The sequence below is a fragment of the Myotis brandtii genome, unplaced genomic scaffold (genome assembly GCF_000412655.1).
Source record: "Myotis brandtii unplaced genomic scaffold, ASM41265v1 scaffold916, whole genome shotgun sequence".
NCBI classification, from domain to species: Eukaryota; Metazoa; Chordata; class Mammalia; order Chiroptera; family Vespertilionidae; genus Myotis; species Myotis brandtii.
Genome location: NW_005371774.1, coordinates 78960 through 94393, shown reverse-complemented (window position 1 = coordinate 94393; position 15434 = coordinate 78960). Strand labels below are relative to the sequence as shown.

The 15434-nt window shown below is 47.3% G+C and overlaps 2 protein-coding genes across 2 annotated transcripts in view; one reads left to right on the top strand and one right to left on the bottom strand.

The window, feature by feature from the left end:
- Nucleotides 1-3882, top strand: part of MRPL35 (mitochondrial ribosomal protein L35) — an 8291-nt gene extending 4409 nt beyond the window's left edge. The window contains exons 3-4 of the mRNA XM_005885630.1: nt 200-344; nt 3548-3882. Of these exons, the coding sequence (XP_005885692.1) occupies nt 200-344; nt 3548-3736 (334 nt within the window). The 3' untranslated portion in view covers nt 3737-3882. The remainder of the gene's footprint in view (nt 1-199; nt 345-3547) is intronic.
- Nucleotides 3883-7123: 3241 nt separating this feature from the next.
- The window catches only part of REEP1 (receptor accessory protein 1), a 50321-nt gene continuing 42010 nt past the window's right edge, over nt 7124-15434 (bottom strand). Inside the window, exons 9-10 of the mRNA XM_014532858.1 lie at nt 11978-12129; nt 7124-10104 (exon numbers count right to left, since the gene is read on the bottom strand). Coding sequence (XP_014388344.1) covers nt 10033-10104; nt 11978-12129 — 224 coding nt within the window. The 3' untranslated portion in view covers nt 7124-10032. The remainder of the gene's footprint in view (nt 10105-11977; nt 12130-15434) is intronic.

Here is a 15434-nt window from a genome sequence, read left to right as displayed (position 1 = left end):
GTGGGGGGAGAGGGGGAGGAGACATATGTAATACTCTTTGTAATACTTTAAGCAATAAAAATAAATAAATAAATAAATAAAATTTTAAAAAGTCAGCTGTGTTCCGGTGGAACTGCTTTACTTATTTCTAAGCGTAGAAATGGATTTTATCATTTAATCATTCTTACTGCTCAGTTAAAATTTTAAAAATCTATTTTAGAGTGGCCCCCCTGCTTCCAGATGTCCTGAAGCTACCGGTCAGAACTGTAACATACTACAGTGCACGAAAAGGCAAGAGAAAGACTGTGAAAGCTGTCATCTACAGGTTTCTCCGACTCCATTCTGGCCTTTGGCTGAGGAGGAAGGTGGGTCTTCAGCTGTCACTTGATTGAAAAAGGAGTGTGAGCAGATTAAAATGAAGCGTTACTTGATTGAAAAAGGAGTGTGAGCAGATTAAAATGAAGCTGAGTTCAGCCTATTCATTGACCTATTTCTCCCACCTTACCAATAGCTGTTGCAGTGCTGTGCTTAAGTACTGGCATGGCAGGCTTCACTTCATGTAAATGAATCCATGTGAAGGAACACGTTTAAACCTTCATAAACATTATTCACATGGTGAAAGTCTTCAGTGTAGGATAGGTTCATCTCAGGTCTCTTACATGACTGGCTTACCTGTGGGTAATGCGTAATAACCTGTGGGGAGGCTCTGAGTATTATATCCGAGGCGGCTCCAGCAGGCATTACTCACATGGCTCAGATTTGGGGGCTGAAGAGCTTTTCAGCCCACCTTGAATTGGATTCTCCAGGCTTAATCTTTATGGCGGAACGTTAACCCCACATACACTTTTTTTTTTTTTTTTTTTAACTTTATATGTGTTTCTCTGTTGGTGAGTGTAATTGGGGACCATATTGGTCAGAACTCCAGTACTTGCTTTGGCCACAGACCACAGCCTAAGGGGGGCTGCCAAATTGTTACTGCTCTGTCCTCCCCCACAGAGTGTTGTGAGCATGACTAGGGGCTTTTTTGTTCATGTCCTTATTCATGGAAACAGTAACTGATCGGTAGAAAGCAGCAGACAACCAGAGTTTTGTAAAACCATCTTTGAGTTTTGATAACTATTCAAACCCTAAAGTCCTTTTATTATTTGGAAGTTAACCAGTGATTCTTTAAAGATCAAATTTTGCTTCCCTATAAAAGTAAACAATTGGTAGGACTTTGTCACTGTTTGATAGGTTGAAAGGATTATCCCCTATCTCTAAAACAACCCTAAATTTGTAAGTGAATAGGTTGATTGGCACTCTCAGCTCATTTCTCCACTGGAACAATACTGTGGTAGTTTCCTACACTAGTTGATAAAAGTTCATGTAATCAACGTAGGTCTGTGGTCGGCAAACCATGGCTCGCGAGCCACATGCGTGGCTCTTTTGCCCCTTAAGTGTGGCTCTTCCACACAATACCACGTGCGGGCGCGCACGTACAGTGCGATTGAAACTTCGTGGCACATGCGCAGAAGTCGGTATTTTGTGGAAGAGCCACACTGAAGGGGCCAAAGAGCCGCATGTGGCTCGCGGGCCACGGTTTGCCGAGCCGCAGTTTGCCGACCACTGACGTAGGTGAACTAAGTAGTTAAGGTAATAGTTGTGAATTTTGAAAATTTTGGACTATTGGAAACATTTGCTCTCCCTTGTAATTCTACTAATTATTTCCAGGTCCTCACCTGACCCTAGATCAAATGAAATGGGTGGTTTTCTTTGCCTTCCCATGTCCCTTTTATTGGGGCCTGAGACCCTCATGTTGTTGTGGGGGACCTGGTCAAATGCTCCAGTCATAACTAGTCCCATTCAGGGCCCCAGAAAGTATTCCATCTACAGAATGGCCTGTTTTAGCAAAATCTGATTTTAAGAGGAAAATAACAAATCTGGTCAGATTAATTCACACTAATGTGTAAAAAAAACAAAGTATTTGTTCCATCCAGGTACCCTAATTTTTATTGTTTATTCTCCCCTTCCATTTCTGAACCTAGAAGTTGTCTAAATGTTTCAAATGTTTTCACATTATTGCATTCCACAGAGTAATCTTCAAATGATACTGGCAGTGATGGCTAGGACAGCAAATTAGTTGTAAGTCAGAGGTCCACAGGGACCCAGTTTGGCTTGTAAACTACACAATTATTATACAAATATGAGGATTTTGATTTGAATCTTTCAATTTTAAATTGTAATCAATGGGTAGTAAAAATCTAATCTGTAGCATTTTAAAACCAGAACTCTTAACCTTTTCTTTCTTTCTTTTATTTATTTTTTATTTATTTATTTTTTTATTGATTTCAGAGAGGAAGAGAGAGGGAGAGAGAAATAGTAACATCAATGATGAGAGAGAATCATTGATCAGCTGCCTCCTGCACGCCCCCTAATGGGTATTGAGCCCACAACCCAGGCATGTGCCCTGACCAGGAATTGAGCCGTGACCTCCTGGTTCATAGGTTGACGCTCAACCACTGAGCACACCGGCCAGGCATGTTAACTGATTTCTGAGCATCACTGTACTATGGAGCTTGCTGGTCACAGTGATGACACAGACTTGTCAGAAACCCAGGACACCTTCTCAGCAAAGAGCTGTGGTTTTGTTCAGTTAGTATGGTGCCCTGAAGCGCTTGGCTTAAAAGGACTCGAGGACTCTCACACGTGGCGTGGGTTCTCGTCTCCCCTCCCCTGTAAGTTACTCTGTGGTTTTAGGCAAACATTAACCGGGGTGGCACCTATGGTCTCTACTTGTTTAAACAGGCTGTGATTATAGTTTTTATATTCAATCTAATTTTCTGTTTCTTCAGAAATTAATTCTTCAAAATAATTTTAATAATTGTCATTTAAGTATAAATGTAATTTAATAATACATTTATGACATTTATGACAGTTCTGGGTTAAACATGGGTTAACCATTCCTTCACCACTCCTAGTAATAGTTTTACTGTATTCATTATTCCTTACAAGAGTATTTACTACAGAAATTGGTCCCTAGTGTGTGGAAAGAATAAATATATTTGAGAACTGTGCTTCTTGGCCCTTATAATACTTGGCCCCTTAAACGGACATAAATGTTATCAACCTAGCCGGGACGCCCTTCATGCTCCTCCACTTTAGGAATAAAAGTAGTGTAGTGCCTACATCCTCTGACCTCAGTCTGCTACATAACCTTTCTAATCAGTAGCTATTTCTCTTTAATTTGTAAAATGAGAATAATAGTATGTTGTTGAAGATTGTTAAGAGATAATAAGGTAATGCATATAAAGTAAGCTATTATCTATCATTACCCTGTACTTCACCAGGCACATAGATTTATTTAGCTTTATTTTCTGTGGTTTTAACTTAAAAATTTTTCAAAATATTAAATTGTTAATATTTCTTTTTCAAACTACCCATGCTTTCTCCAACCCCCATTGAGAATCACATCTTTCTGAGAAACACACCAGCCCCAATGAAAGTTGGTCTTTGTTGCCATTGGGTCCATAAACCATGAGTAATAAAGCTAATGTAATGTTTGAAATGTCCTTGTAATATCATCTAACAGGCTGGTTATAAGAAAAAATTATGGAAGAAGACGGCTGCAAGGAAAAAGCGCCTGAGGGAATTTGTGTTCTGCAATAAAACCCAGAGCAAACTCCTAGATAAGATGACGACATCCTTCTGGAAGAGGCGAAACTGGTATGCTGACGACCCTTACCAGAAGTACCATGACCGAACGAACCTGAAAGTGTAGGTCAGAAGGGCTGCGATTCCCGTTACTGGGTATGCATCTTTGGGTATATGATGTCTTTGCAAAAATGAATGTAAGAGTTGATGTACTAACTGATATGAAAACATATATATAGAACCAACATTAAACTTATCAGTTTTAAAATGTAATGGCTTAAACATTCCCAGCTTTGTTCAGGGATAAAATTAGTGATTACTTTTAACAAGTGGTCATGGCTTAACTAGTTGTTCCAGTTAGGCTTATTTAGTTACAAAAAAATCTCAGGTTACGACATAAAGACTCTAAAGCGAAAGAGAGTTCAAGCAGCGTGACCTCGTTTTCAAGGCCACCAGCCCACCTCCGTCTCCCACCCAGAACTAAACCAACTTGCAGCCTCAGGAAGAGCACAGATGCTATGGGGAGCCTGGATTGGAGGCACCTCCAGGAGCTGAGCAGCAGGGAATGTGGGTCCTTAGGCTTGGGGTCTGCATATATGTGTTTCAGTTCTTTATAGATTGTAGGCTCCATTTTCTATCTACTCACCAACTTGTCTGTCATAGCTTTTGCTCACTCTTAGTTTCTGCTTTTCTACATCATGACCCTCAGCTCCTGTCTCTAATTGCCAAGAGCTCTTAACTGGCCAGCTTATCTTTTAACACCAGGTCTCATCTCCCGTGGCAAACAGTGCAGGGATTGGCTGTTCTCAGGTCAGGAGCCCACCCTGACTCACTTGGCTGTGTTAGCAATTCATGTGGAGCAAAAAGTAATTACGAGGACAGTTTCACTTAGAGGTGAGCACGGGAGGCAGCACATAGCTAATATATTTACTAGGTTCACTGTGTTCACAGCAGTTCTTAGTTTATTGGGACAGTTTTTTTATAGAGAGAAGAGCAAAAGAAATAGCCTATGAGTATGCCCATTCATGAAGCAGAAGTGGCTATACAAATGAAGATAGAAACTTATACTCACAAGTTGAAACATACTGTATTTTTTGTTAATTTAAAAAATTTTTTTTATTGATTTCAGAGAGGAAGGGAGAGGAAGTGAGAGAAACATCCATGATGAGAGAGAATCATGGATCGGCGGCCTCCTGCACGCCCCTCACCGGGGACAGAGCCCGCAACCCGGGCATGTGCCCTGACCGGGAATCAAACCTCGACCTCCTGGTTCATAGGTCGATGCTCAACCCTCGAGCCTTGCAGGCAGGGCGATACTGTATTTTTTAAAAAAATATATATTTTATTGATTTTTTTTTACAGAGAGGGAGGGAGAGGGATAGAGAGTTAGAAACATTGATGAGAGAGAAACATTGATCAGCTGCCTCCTGCACACCCCCTACTGGGGACGTGCCCGAAACCAAGGTACATGCCCTTGACTGGAATCGAACCCGGGACCCTTCAGTCCCCAGGCTGACGCTCTATCCACTGAGCCAAACCAGTCAGGGCGATACTGTATTTTTAAAAAGTTAGTTTATCCACATGATAGTTCATATTTTTAATTGTGAGGATAAACTTTTTCCAAAATTTTCCAAAGGTACACTGTAGAAACTAAGGGGAAGAAGTCTTCTCAGTCATTTTAGAGATGATGCAAGAGATAAGCATTTCTCATTTGAAGAGGGTCAGGGAAGCATCGAGGAAAACACAGTTGACTGAGTAAAATCTAGGGCAGTGGTTCTCAGCTCTCCCATCAGAATCATCTGGAAAGAATTTTTCAAACAATAGCACTTTGCCTGGTTGACAAACCATTATTTACTGCTTCAAATTCTTTAATAGCTGACGATAAGACGAAGGTCCCCTATTGTTATTAAGGGGAAAGATAAACAAATAGAAATTCTGTGTCATGTGCTAGGATCATTAAAGGAATTCTTTGAAATAGTGTGTATTCATTAAAAGGAAAAGGGGTGACAATCGAGTTCTAAACCTAGACAGCCAAGCGCGTCTGTTTATGGGACTAAGTCATAAATGACAGACGTTTGATCTGAGATGAGGTAAGAGCCTGACTCGTGGAATGGCATTCTGCTTGGATGGGCTTTCATTCCTCAGACTTCTGAGACGGCAGAAATCCACCACAGACAAGGCCTCCGGGCACTCCTCACCTCTGGCTCCTGCCACTGGTAGAGGGATGGAGGCTGTGCCTGAAGGAGCTGCGGGGAGGCACTTTCCCCGCCTCTCTGCCGCCTTGACTTCTGAGTGCACATGTGGACAAGGCTCTGTCACTGTGGCCTAAAGCACTTTGGTTTCTCCTCTGGGCCTGGGATGGGAGAGACAAGGATGCAGCAGGCCTCAGCATCCAGAGGGACTGGAAGGGAAGGGCCGGTGGTAAACGCTTTAGGGGGAAGGGGACTTTCATGTCTATGATCTTTGTTTTGTGGGGGGTATAGGGATGGGCATGTTTCTACAAAGCTGCTAATCCTCATACCAACTTTGCAAGGAGATATTCTTTATCCCTAGTTTAGATTTGAGGACACTGAATCTTACAGAAGGTTAATAAGTAACCCAAAATACAACTAATAAGTCACTCAGAACCCAGGTTTAACTCCTTGGGATCCTGTGTATTTTCCTGAGTTTTCTAACATGAAAATTATTCCTTGGGATCCTGTGTATTTTCCTGAGTTTTCTAACAACATGAAAATTAGTACCTAAATCAATAAGGAACTATAATCTAGCATTGTAAATACTAGATACTTCATGACACTGCACCATCAGTTCTTAAATTTTCTGTCACTTAACCTGGTTGACATTGGACTTGGCTCAGTAAATGAGTAAGTGGTTTCCACCTGTCCATCTCTTCATCTCCCTTTTGGTCTTCTCGCTCTGCCTTTCCTGCTGCTGCGCTTTACGGTGCCTGCGCCAGCCATATGCAGTGTAAGACTGAAAAGAGAGGTGAGTGTTTCATTTGACATCTCAAACGCTGAGTTTCCATGTCTTTGCGACCACCCAGGGAAGTGTAGTGGGCCAGCCCGTATTCTAAAGGCCGGGGCTGCAGTGGTGCCAGGGCGGGCGTAGCCCCAGCGCACCTCCACATGCACCACCCTCTGCCCTGCAGATGAGGACACAGGTTCCAAGAGGAAAACGACAGGCAAAAGTCTGCTCGCAGAATTAAACTGCCTTCCAGTTGAACTGGTACCTAGTTTCAGAGCTACCCGGTTTCTATGGCAACCTTTAAAAATGTAAAGCAAACAGACAACTAGATTTATATTCATGTGATCACCTGTTTTTCAAAACACTGGTGTCGTTTAATGTTTTCCTTGCAGCAGTTCTGTACGGTGGGTTCAGGGCCAGGTCACCAGGCACAAGCCTGTTAGTGGCTGAGCGTTCAGCTTCTAATCCTTGCTACCTTCCACGTTTGTTTTCTTTCACATTTTTTTACAAGTATTTTCTCTTTCCTCATAAGTCCAACATTACAAAGGTATTTTTTTTAAAAGAAAACCTTTAAGACTTTATTCAAGATATATACCAAGCATTATAACAAAACAGCAGAACGTCAGCCTTGGGAATCCTGGGATGTTACGCCCCTTGATGCACAGTCCAGTTTGCTGTTTTATTACAGAGCGTTCTTAGGGTCTACAGAACTAACTAGGGGAGTACGCACAGTCACAGGCCGGCACGGCAGCTGTCTGAGAACGAAGCTCACCCTTTACCGTTTCAAATACTGCGCGAGGGGAAGAATGAGGGAGGTGCTCAACGGTGGTCACTGTGGACAAGCACTGTTACCACAAACACGGACAGCTTCTGCAGAGAACACACATTTCAGGTCCAGCGAACGAGCAAGCTGTTCACACACAGCCAGCAGGGATGATGCTAAACTCTCCAGTTTACAGGTACACCACCCACCACCTCCTCAGAAGCAGATCAGGTGTTCAATGGCAACTAACCAAAAGTTATTACAGAAAATGACAATTACAGACTTTTGAGCCAGCATTTTGTAAACAGCCTGTGTCTACCAGCAAATTAAAAACGTGTAGTTACATCCTCAAGACAACACCACGCCACTACATGTACACTTCGAGGCGTTCACATTGTATGTCAGTCCACACACCAACAGAACAGCTTGCTGAATAAGTAAACACATTTTGCCAGAAATATGACAGCTCGTCTCAGTTGTACAATGAGTGTTTTTAAGAGAGAAACCAACTCCCTAATCAACACATGAAGGAAAAATAGTTACATTTACATTAAGACAGCAGTTTGGATAGCTTTGTATTTTTAAGTCTTGAAGGAGAAGTAATACAGCATGTCTGAGAGGAGAGCGCTTGGAACTTGTTTTTGGCATAGTCAAGTGCAAACTTGATCGTCTGTACTTGTTAAAACTGTCCATCGCAAAATAGTGAAAATCTAGCTTGCTCCCATTAGAATTATAATCTCTGCTGCTACAGGCATTATTTGGGGGAAGAGAGGGAAGCTGCTTAAGTGAAGCTTTTTATATACTTGTTTCTGATGATCCTGGGTACTCCCAACTGACAGATACATACCAAAGCATACATTTTCCCTCTGTCTGCAACTATTCAGTGAGCTTAAAGGAAACAGACTTTCTGTCTTCCCTAAGCAGGTTTTAATGGGGGTGAGGCACAGACAGTGAAAAGACAGCTTCCGTTTGTCCTCTGAATTACAAATTTGTTTTTAGGTTTATTTTCCTAAATCCTTTTTGTAAATTACAAAGTCACCCTCAGAGTAATTATGGGAAAAAGGGATTTAAATATGCGTGTCTGATAACAGTCGACTTCAAGGAGAAGCCGCCGAGGGGGCTGGGATGTCGCAGTGTGTCATCAGGGAAGCCGGCTGATGCCGTCCCACGGCTGGGGAATGAGCGGAACAGCCTCTAACGGGCCGCTGACAGCTGGTTGACGGGAAGTTCTACGTGGTAGGTAACACTAACTGTCTAGTCTTCAGGGCATATCTACGAACAAACACAATCCAAGAGTTGTAAATAACAGGGTTGTAGCCACTGCATGCATCACACGGAAAGAAAACACCAGCTCCAAGCACAAATACACACCTGCGTTTAGGTTCAGCTCCAAGGGGAGAGCAGCTACCTCGGGCCAAAATACTATTTAATCCAGACCCGCATTTTCTAACAAAGTTCCTCACTAAGGAGGGAGCCCCCTTGGGTAGTGCGCTGTTCTCCTACTAAGCCATCTGGGCTTGTATGAAATGCCCATAAGCCTGCGACTTCCCTGTCGTTCATACTGCACGAGCTGGAAGGGGAACAAGGGTGGAAGGAGCTGAGCAGTAAGTCGCATCCATGAAGGTCTCGGCCTCTAACATCCCCCAGAACCCGGCGTGTGGGTTGTGACACGGTGCCTCGGTGTTTTGTAGCACACACCTGAAAGCACGGTTCTAGTGTTGCATTGTTTGGCAGGTGGGGGTTTCTACTGTAGAAGAAGGCGCTCAGTGTAAGCCCCTCCACCTGGGGAGGTTGGTCACAGCCAGGTTACCGTGGAGGAGAAAGAGTCATTCATCAGGAAGTTTTGAAACATCCAAAATGATTCCTCACATGGGCTCAGTCCACATCCCCAAGGATTTTCCCACGGGTGAGCCACCTGCCCGAGGCAAATGGTAATTCCCGCCTCCTCCCAAAGGATTCGAAGCTCCTCACCCTGAACCCAAGGGGAAGACAAGCTTCCTGTGACTTCTCTTACTCGGGCTGTGTCCCTGACCTCCCTGCTCCTCTCTCCCCGACATACGGACAAAACAACTGTCTGCGTATGGACCGGCGTCCACAGGGAAAGGGACGCTGAACTGGAGTTTATTTGGACGCTTTCTAAGCACAATCTAAGATGTGCTCTGGAATCAGAAACATTTTTTAAACTTCTGTGTTTGTAGTTTTCTTACATTATCAGAACCTCTGGCAGCCCTGGCAAGTCCATTATATGAAGCCAAAAGCCATAAATATGTACACTGTAGTCCAAAGTATTAGTACCAAGAACAAAAAAACAGTTTTAAAAAATGGCTTTGTTTGCATTTACAGGACTAAAAATGAAGTATGCAACAAATAAATTACAAATGTACATCTCAGCAGGGAGGGGAATTCCCTTGTATTTCTACAAACACTGCTGTCTGTAATGACAACCCAACTGTGGAAAATTACTAACCTCAGAAGACTTAGGGTCACACATCACCCCCCAAACACTACCTGCCCTTTAGCCTTTCCCAGCAAAATAAAGACGGAGAAAACAATATCCTAAAAGGGGAGGGGAGAAAAGGCCATGTCTGTGAGGCTGCACACAGCACACCAGCTTGCAGACACCGTGTTGTTAGTGAATAGCTCTTTAAGGCAGAGGAGAAACGTTCTGTGTATCTGGTGCTGTTGGCTCGTCTCACTCATGTGGTTTCAGTGGCTGAGGATGAGGTACTTTTCTTCCTGAAGCGGGATCGAAGGAGTCTAGGCGGTGCCTGGCGAGGAAACAGAAAGAGGCATCTCACTGTGCATGAACGTGGACTTGTGCGGACAGCGCCTGGCTGGGCTGTGGTGAGACATCCAGTCCCTTTGGCCCAGGCCTGGGCTGGGGGCTCAGAGCAGGACTGGAGCCTCTTTCCAGGCGTGTTGGGAGCCGCGCCCCCGGGAAGGCCAGGCTGCCCCCTTGTGCTCTCCCTGGTCTCCCAAGCGAAGGATGACGCATCTTTCTTGTTCGTGCCTCGGGAGCGAAATGACCTTAACGAGTGACTCAGCAGAGAGAAACGCCTGCCTCCCATCTCTGCCCCCTTTGTTATTTCCTCTGGAACCACCCCATGTTTCTCGGTGCAGTTTGACATTCCCATCACCAGATGTCCAGCCCCCTTTAATTCATGGCAAACCACACAACAGAGTGAAACACTGTCTTTAAATGTAAAGAGTTTTCTTCCAGCCTAGCGCTCAAGGGGGTTCACACCGGCTCTGCACTCACCTTTACCTGCACACACTGTCCTTAGCAGCTCTGCTTCCACCAGAAGCCCTTCTCCCTCTCCCTCTTCCTCTGGCTATTTCTGGTCCTCTGTACCACCCAGCCCAAAAGTCACTCCTGAGCCCTCCCCCAGGCCCATCACACCACCAGATCGTCACCTCCTTTGTTCTCACAGTGGCTCCTACATGAGAGGACAGGGGGGGGCTCTGCACCCTGGGCAGGTGTGCTCGCTCAGCCCCCCCCCCCGCCCCCCACTTCCCGAGGGCAGGTCCTGTCAGGTTCCCAGTGCTGCTCCTGCCCAGCAGGCACTGGGGTCAGGACCACCGCACCCTTACAGCAGCGAGCAACACAGTGACCTGTTCAGTGCGTGATCTGCCTCAGGCTGCTGAGGCAAAGCAGCTTGTGCAGCTTTAAAAAATAAAACTCTCGGGCCCTAGGAAGCGTTTGGCACCCTCCCCACAAGTCCTCTCCCAGAGTCCTCTCCCATTTCGGGGCTGCCCAGGCCCTAAAGGACCCCTCGAGCGGTGTCCACACCCAGAACTCCTTTTACTAAAACCTCTACTTCAACATCGCCCGAGGCCCGCCTTGGAGAGGAGTCTGATGGACCCCCCACACTGTGGGCTGCTGACTGCAGTCCTAGTGTGAATGGGGCCCCCGCCCCGGTGTTTGTGTAGGGAACCTTCCAGTGCATTTCCTCATCTGGCCTCATGGACAGGGACCCCCAGCTGCCTCCGATGGACTCTCAGGCCGCAGTACCAGCAGATGGGGAACAGGAGAGGAGCCGAGAGGAAGACTCTGGGGACCCCCAATTCTGCCAGGCCTGCGCCTGAGCCCAAGGCTCAGAGCAAGGCCCATGAGGCTCCAGGCTTGGCCCTCCTGCCAAAATCCATCCACATCTACGGCTGGCAACAGCACAAATACCAAGTGTACTGCTTTTGGTTATTTTAAAGCGCTGTGTCCCTTTAATAACACTTTATGAATATCTACTTTGTACAAGGCACTCTGCTGTATTTTGGAGATACAGTGATAAACAAGCTAATATACTTATAAAACCTTGTCAAATAACATGTTCTGCGTTTTTCTTCCCCCAAAACACTCACTTGGATTGCTTTTCACTTACATAGGTTTATTTTAAAAATATAAACCAATTTTAAAAACTTTGGACACTATATCCCATCTCCAATTAAATTGATAGGATCTTTTCTGCCCCTTGGCAAATAACTGGATGCTGCCTAGTGCCAGCTGCCTGTCGAATGGAGGGAGATCCTCCCGCCCCAGGCGCTCGGCAATGCTGGGTGCCCCAAGAGACGCTTCCAGGACACCCAGGTCTCCCGGGAGACGCCCTTGCACAAACACACGCTCCCCCCAGCCCAGACGCCGTGTACCTCCAGGGGGATCTCCGTCTTTCGAAGTGTCTTATACTTGTACATGAAATCCAGCAGGTCTTCCTCCTCCTCGTCGGAAAAGGCCAATGGGTTTTGGACCTGGTGGGGCTCCCATGCCTTCACACCACCCTCAGCCACATCTCCCTCAACCACTTAATGTCCATTTACAATCTACACAGAGGAGACAAAGTGAGCGAGGAGGGTCAGTGTAGAAAGGAGCAGGGAGGGCAGCCAGGGCAAGGTTAGCACACAGCACGAAGAGTCAGCCTGTTAGCTCAATCCTCCCACTGAAGCAGCTCCAGCGTCCTCTGGGGGTCCCGCGGGGGCCGGAGGGTGAGGGAGCAGCTGCGACTGACCACACACTGTGCACAGGAACAGGCACAGGTTCAGAATCGAACGATGAGCTACCAACGGGACGGGCACTGCTTCCCTGGGAGAAGAAAGACGCTGCTTAACTGGGACGTGTCAACCCCTGCAGCTTAGACCTGTGACATCAGAAGGATGCTGTGGAGACAGTGTCCTCTCTGAAAAGGAGAGGCAGTACTTTCAAGAGGGGAGTAGCACAGTCTTCTCTGTTCTACAACAATGCTGACAGTGCATGTCCAGCTCCAAGTCAGATACATATATAATTGATTTCAGAGAGGAAAGAGGGAAAGATGGAAACATCATTGATGAGAGAGACTCATTGATCGGCTGCCTCTGCACACTCCCCACTGGGGACTGAGCCTACAATCCAGACATGTACCCTGACTGGGAATCAAACTGTGACCTCCTGGCTCACAGGTTGACGCTCAACCACTGGGCCACGCCAGCCGGGCTCCAAGTGTTCTTTAAGGAACAGCATGTGAAATGCCAGGAAGTCTCGCGGTGAAGCTTAAGCAAAGCTATGCAGATGTTTACTTCCAAGGCCAACTCCTATAGAAGCAAAAGAGAACCTAGTAGTAGCCTTCACCTCAAAAACGACAGCAGGAGCCCTGCTTTAGTCGGCCTCGACGCCTCCACAGAGAGAGCTCCCGCGTTAGCCCACGTCACGGAGTGCACAGCGTTTTTTAAATGCTCAAGGCTGAGCATGTTCCATGCCACCTGGCCAGATAGTGCATCTTAGTCCAGATGCCCATACCCAGCCTCTGTGACATCCACAGACACATCTTTCTGTACTTTTGTCTATTGCTTTTACCTAGAACAGCCGTGGGCAAACTACGGCCCGCGGGCCGGATCCAGCCTGTTTGAAATGAATAAAACTAAAAAAAAAAAAGACCGTACCCTTTTATGTAATGATGTTTACTTTGAATTTATATTAGTTCACACAAACACTCCATCCATGCTTTTGTTCCGGCCCTCCGGTCCAGTTTAAGAACCCATTGTGGCCCTCGAGTCAAAAAGTTTGCCCACCCCTGACCTAGAATCACAAAATGCAAAGACTGCCCACTGCCCTGAGGCCTGCAGATAGAAACCAGCGCTCTTCCTATTCTTCCTCCTCCTCCTCAAAAACGACTACACCCGACTCCTGCTCCTAAAAACACAGCCAGCCACAAATGTGTACTCTCCATCAAAAGGGGACTCGCTAGACTACAAAGCACCAGGAGTGGGTTAAGTAAAACTAACAACTGAACCTTAAATGTGAGCAGCTTCCCCAACTACTGCTGCAGTACTCCACAGAGCCAGCAGGTGGCAGCACGAGAACACAGTTGTCTTAACCGCCTACTCAGCAGCACTTTCGTAAGGGCCAAGCCTGAGAGCATTAAGATTCCTTTTATCTCTTTGCTCTGTGTGTCCCCCAGCCTGTTTTCTCTGGGTTTAAGTTATTCTCTGGTCCCTCCCCCTGCCCAAGTCAGCTCCACCCTTCGGAGTGTTGAACATGAAGACTGACAACTCCAGGGAACCAACCCTCCCTGAACACTCTGGCCCTCCAGCGCTTGGAGTCCGTACCACGGGGCTGGTGCTGCGCGCCCTGGTTCTCATGTCAGTCTCACTGCCTCAGGAAATTGCTTCCGGGCACAGACACCTCAGGCCTGAGGGCAGAGAAAAAAGACAGATGTCCTCGGATCAGAGCAGAAACTGCAGAAGCAGCCTGGCCAGCTCCGCCCCTGCCAGGAGCCCTGCATCCCGGGAGCGGGCTCGGGGCTGGGTTGAGTCTGTGTCTCTAAATCCCGGCGCAGGGCTTCTGCGGTACTGACCACTCTGGGGCCCGGAAGGCAGCCCAGCGTCACCACAAGGCCCTCAGGCACCAGCAATTCGGCTCAGCCACCCAGGCTGGAGTCGCTGAGGCTGAGAATGAACTCACACGTTGCCAAAATCGTAACAACAGTAACTCCCGCCACCACCAATAGCTCAGCATAAAACCACATGGCTTTGACTCAAGCACAGACTAAAGGGCAGGAAAGAAGTGATCCTCAGCTCGCTCGGGGTGACAGGTCAAGGGAACCCAGATATCCAGGCAGGAACACAAAGCAAGTGTTCAACTCGGCAGAGGCCTGAGCTAAGGGAGCGAGTGTGGGCAGCTCGGGGGCAGAGCAGCCTTGGACGGAAGAGACCAAGAGAACCTACTACTAAGAGCAGAGCTGTGCTGAGCACTGTTCACTGGGAGTTTCCGCCAGGAGTGCTGTTTGTAATACTCTGCCTTCCTCGCGACCATGAGAATAAGCACCTGGCCGCGCTGAGCCGCCGGTGGGCTGTGTGTGACACAATCTCTGACTGCGTTTCCCTCTTTGCAGCGGCCACAGGGACGCCCGCTGACAGTCCACGTCAGGGCACGCATTTAAAACTTTCTCCTCACCTCTGCCTCCATCTTACCCGCCTGTTCCCTTTCCTCCAGCGTCACTTTCCTTACTGCGGCTTGATCTATCATCTATATTTCTGCAAGGAGACTTGACTTTTTTTCTGGAGCCGGGAGTGCTATAAAGAAAGAAACCCCACAGCACACGGTCCTGCTAAGAGGGGCACCAGGATGAAGATGAGGACGAGTGGCTGGCAGGGTGATGCTCCGGAGACCACTGCTAAGGGAGGCGTCTCCTGTGGGAGGTCCTGGCCTCAACCCGCTCCAGATCTCGGGAGGTGGCAGTCGGGCCTGGAGCCCGTGGCTGGGGGCCGCCGGAAAGGGCAGGGGTCCCTCGGATTCTCACAGCAGGGCAATGGGCTGACATCAGTATTAGTGACGTCAGCGGGGCTACCGCAGACTGGGAAGCAGCTCCTCCTCTCTCTGTGGACAGCATGAGGGCAAGAGGGAGACACTGGCAGGCTCCCAGCCCTTAAAGGCCCAGCAGACCCACCAGCACCAAGCCCTGGGCGCCCTGACCCAGCAGGCAGCGGACAAGCCCCGGGTTAGCAAACACCCCACACGGCAAACATGTGAGGAGCACGCCCGCCTGGAACACTTACATCCACGTCCAACAGCCACCGAGGGGAGAGAAAAGAACATTGTGTGAGGGCAGGGTCCTGGAGATGGACTCACACTCCG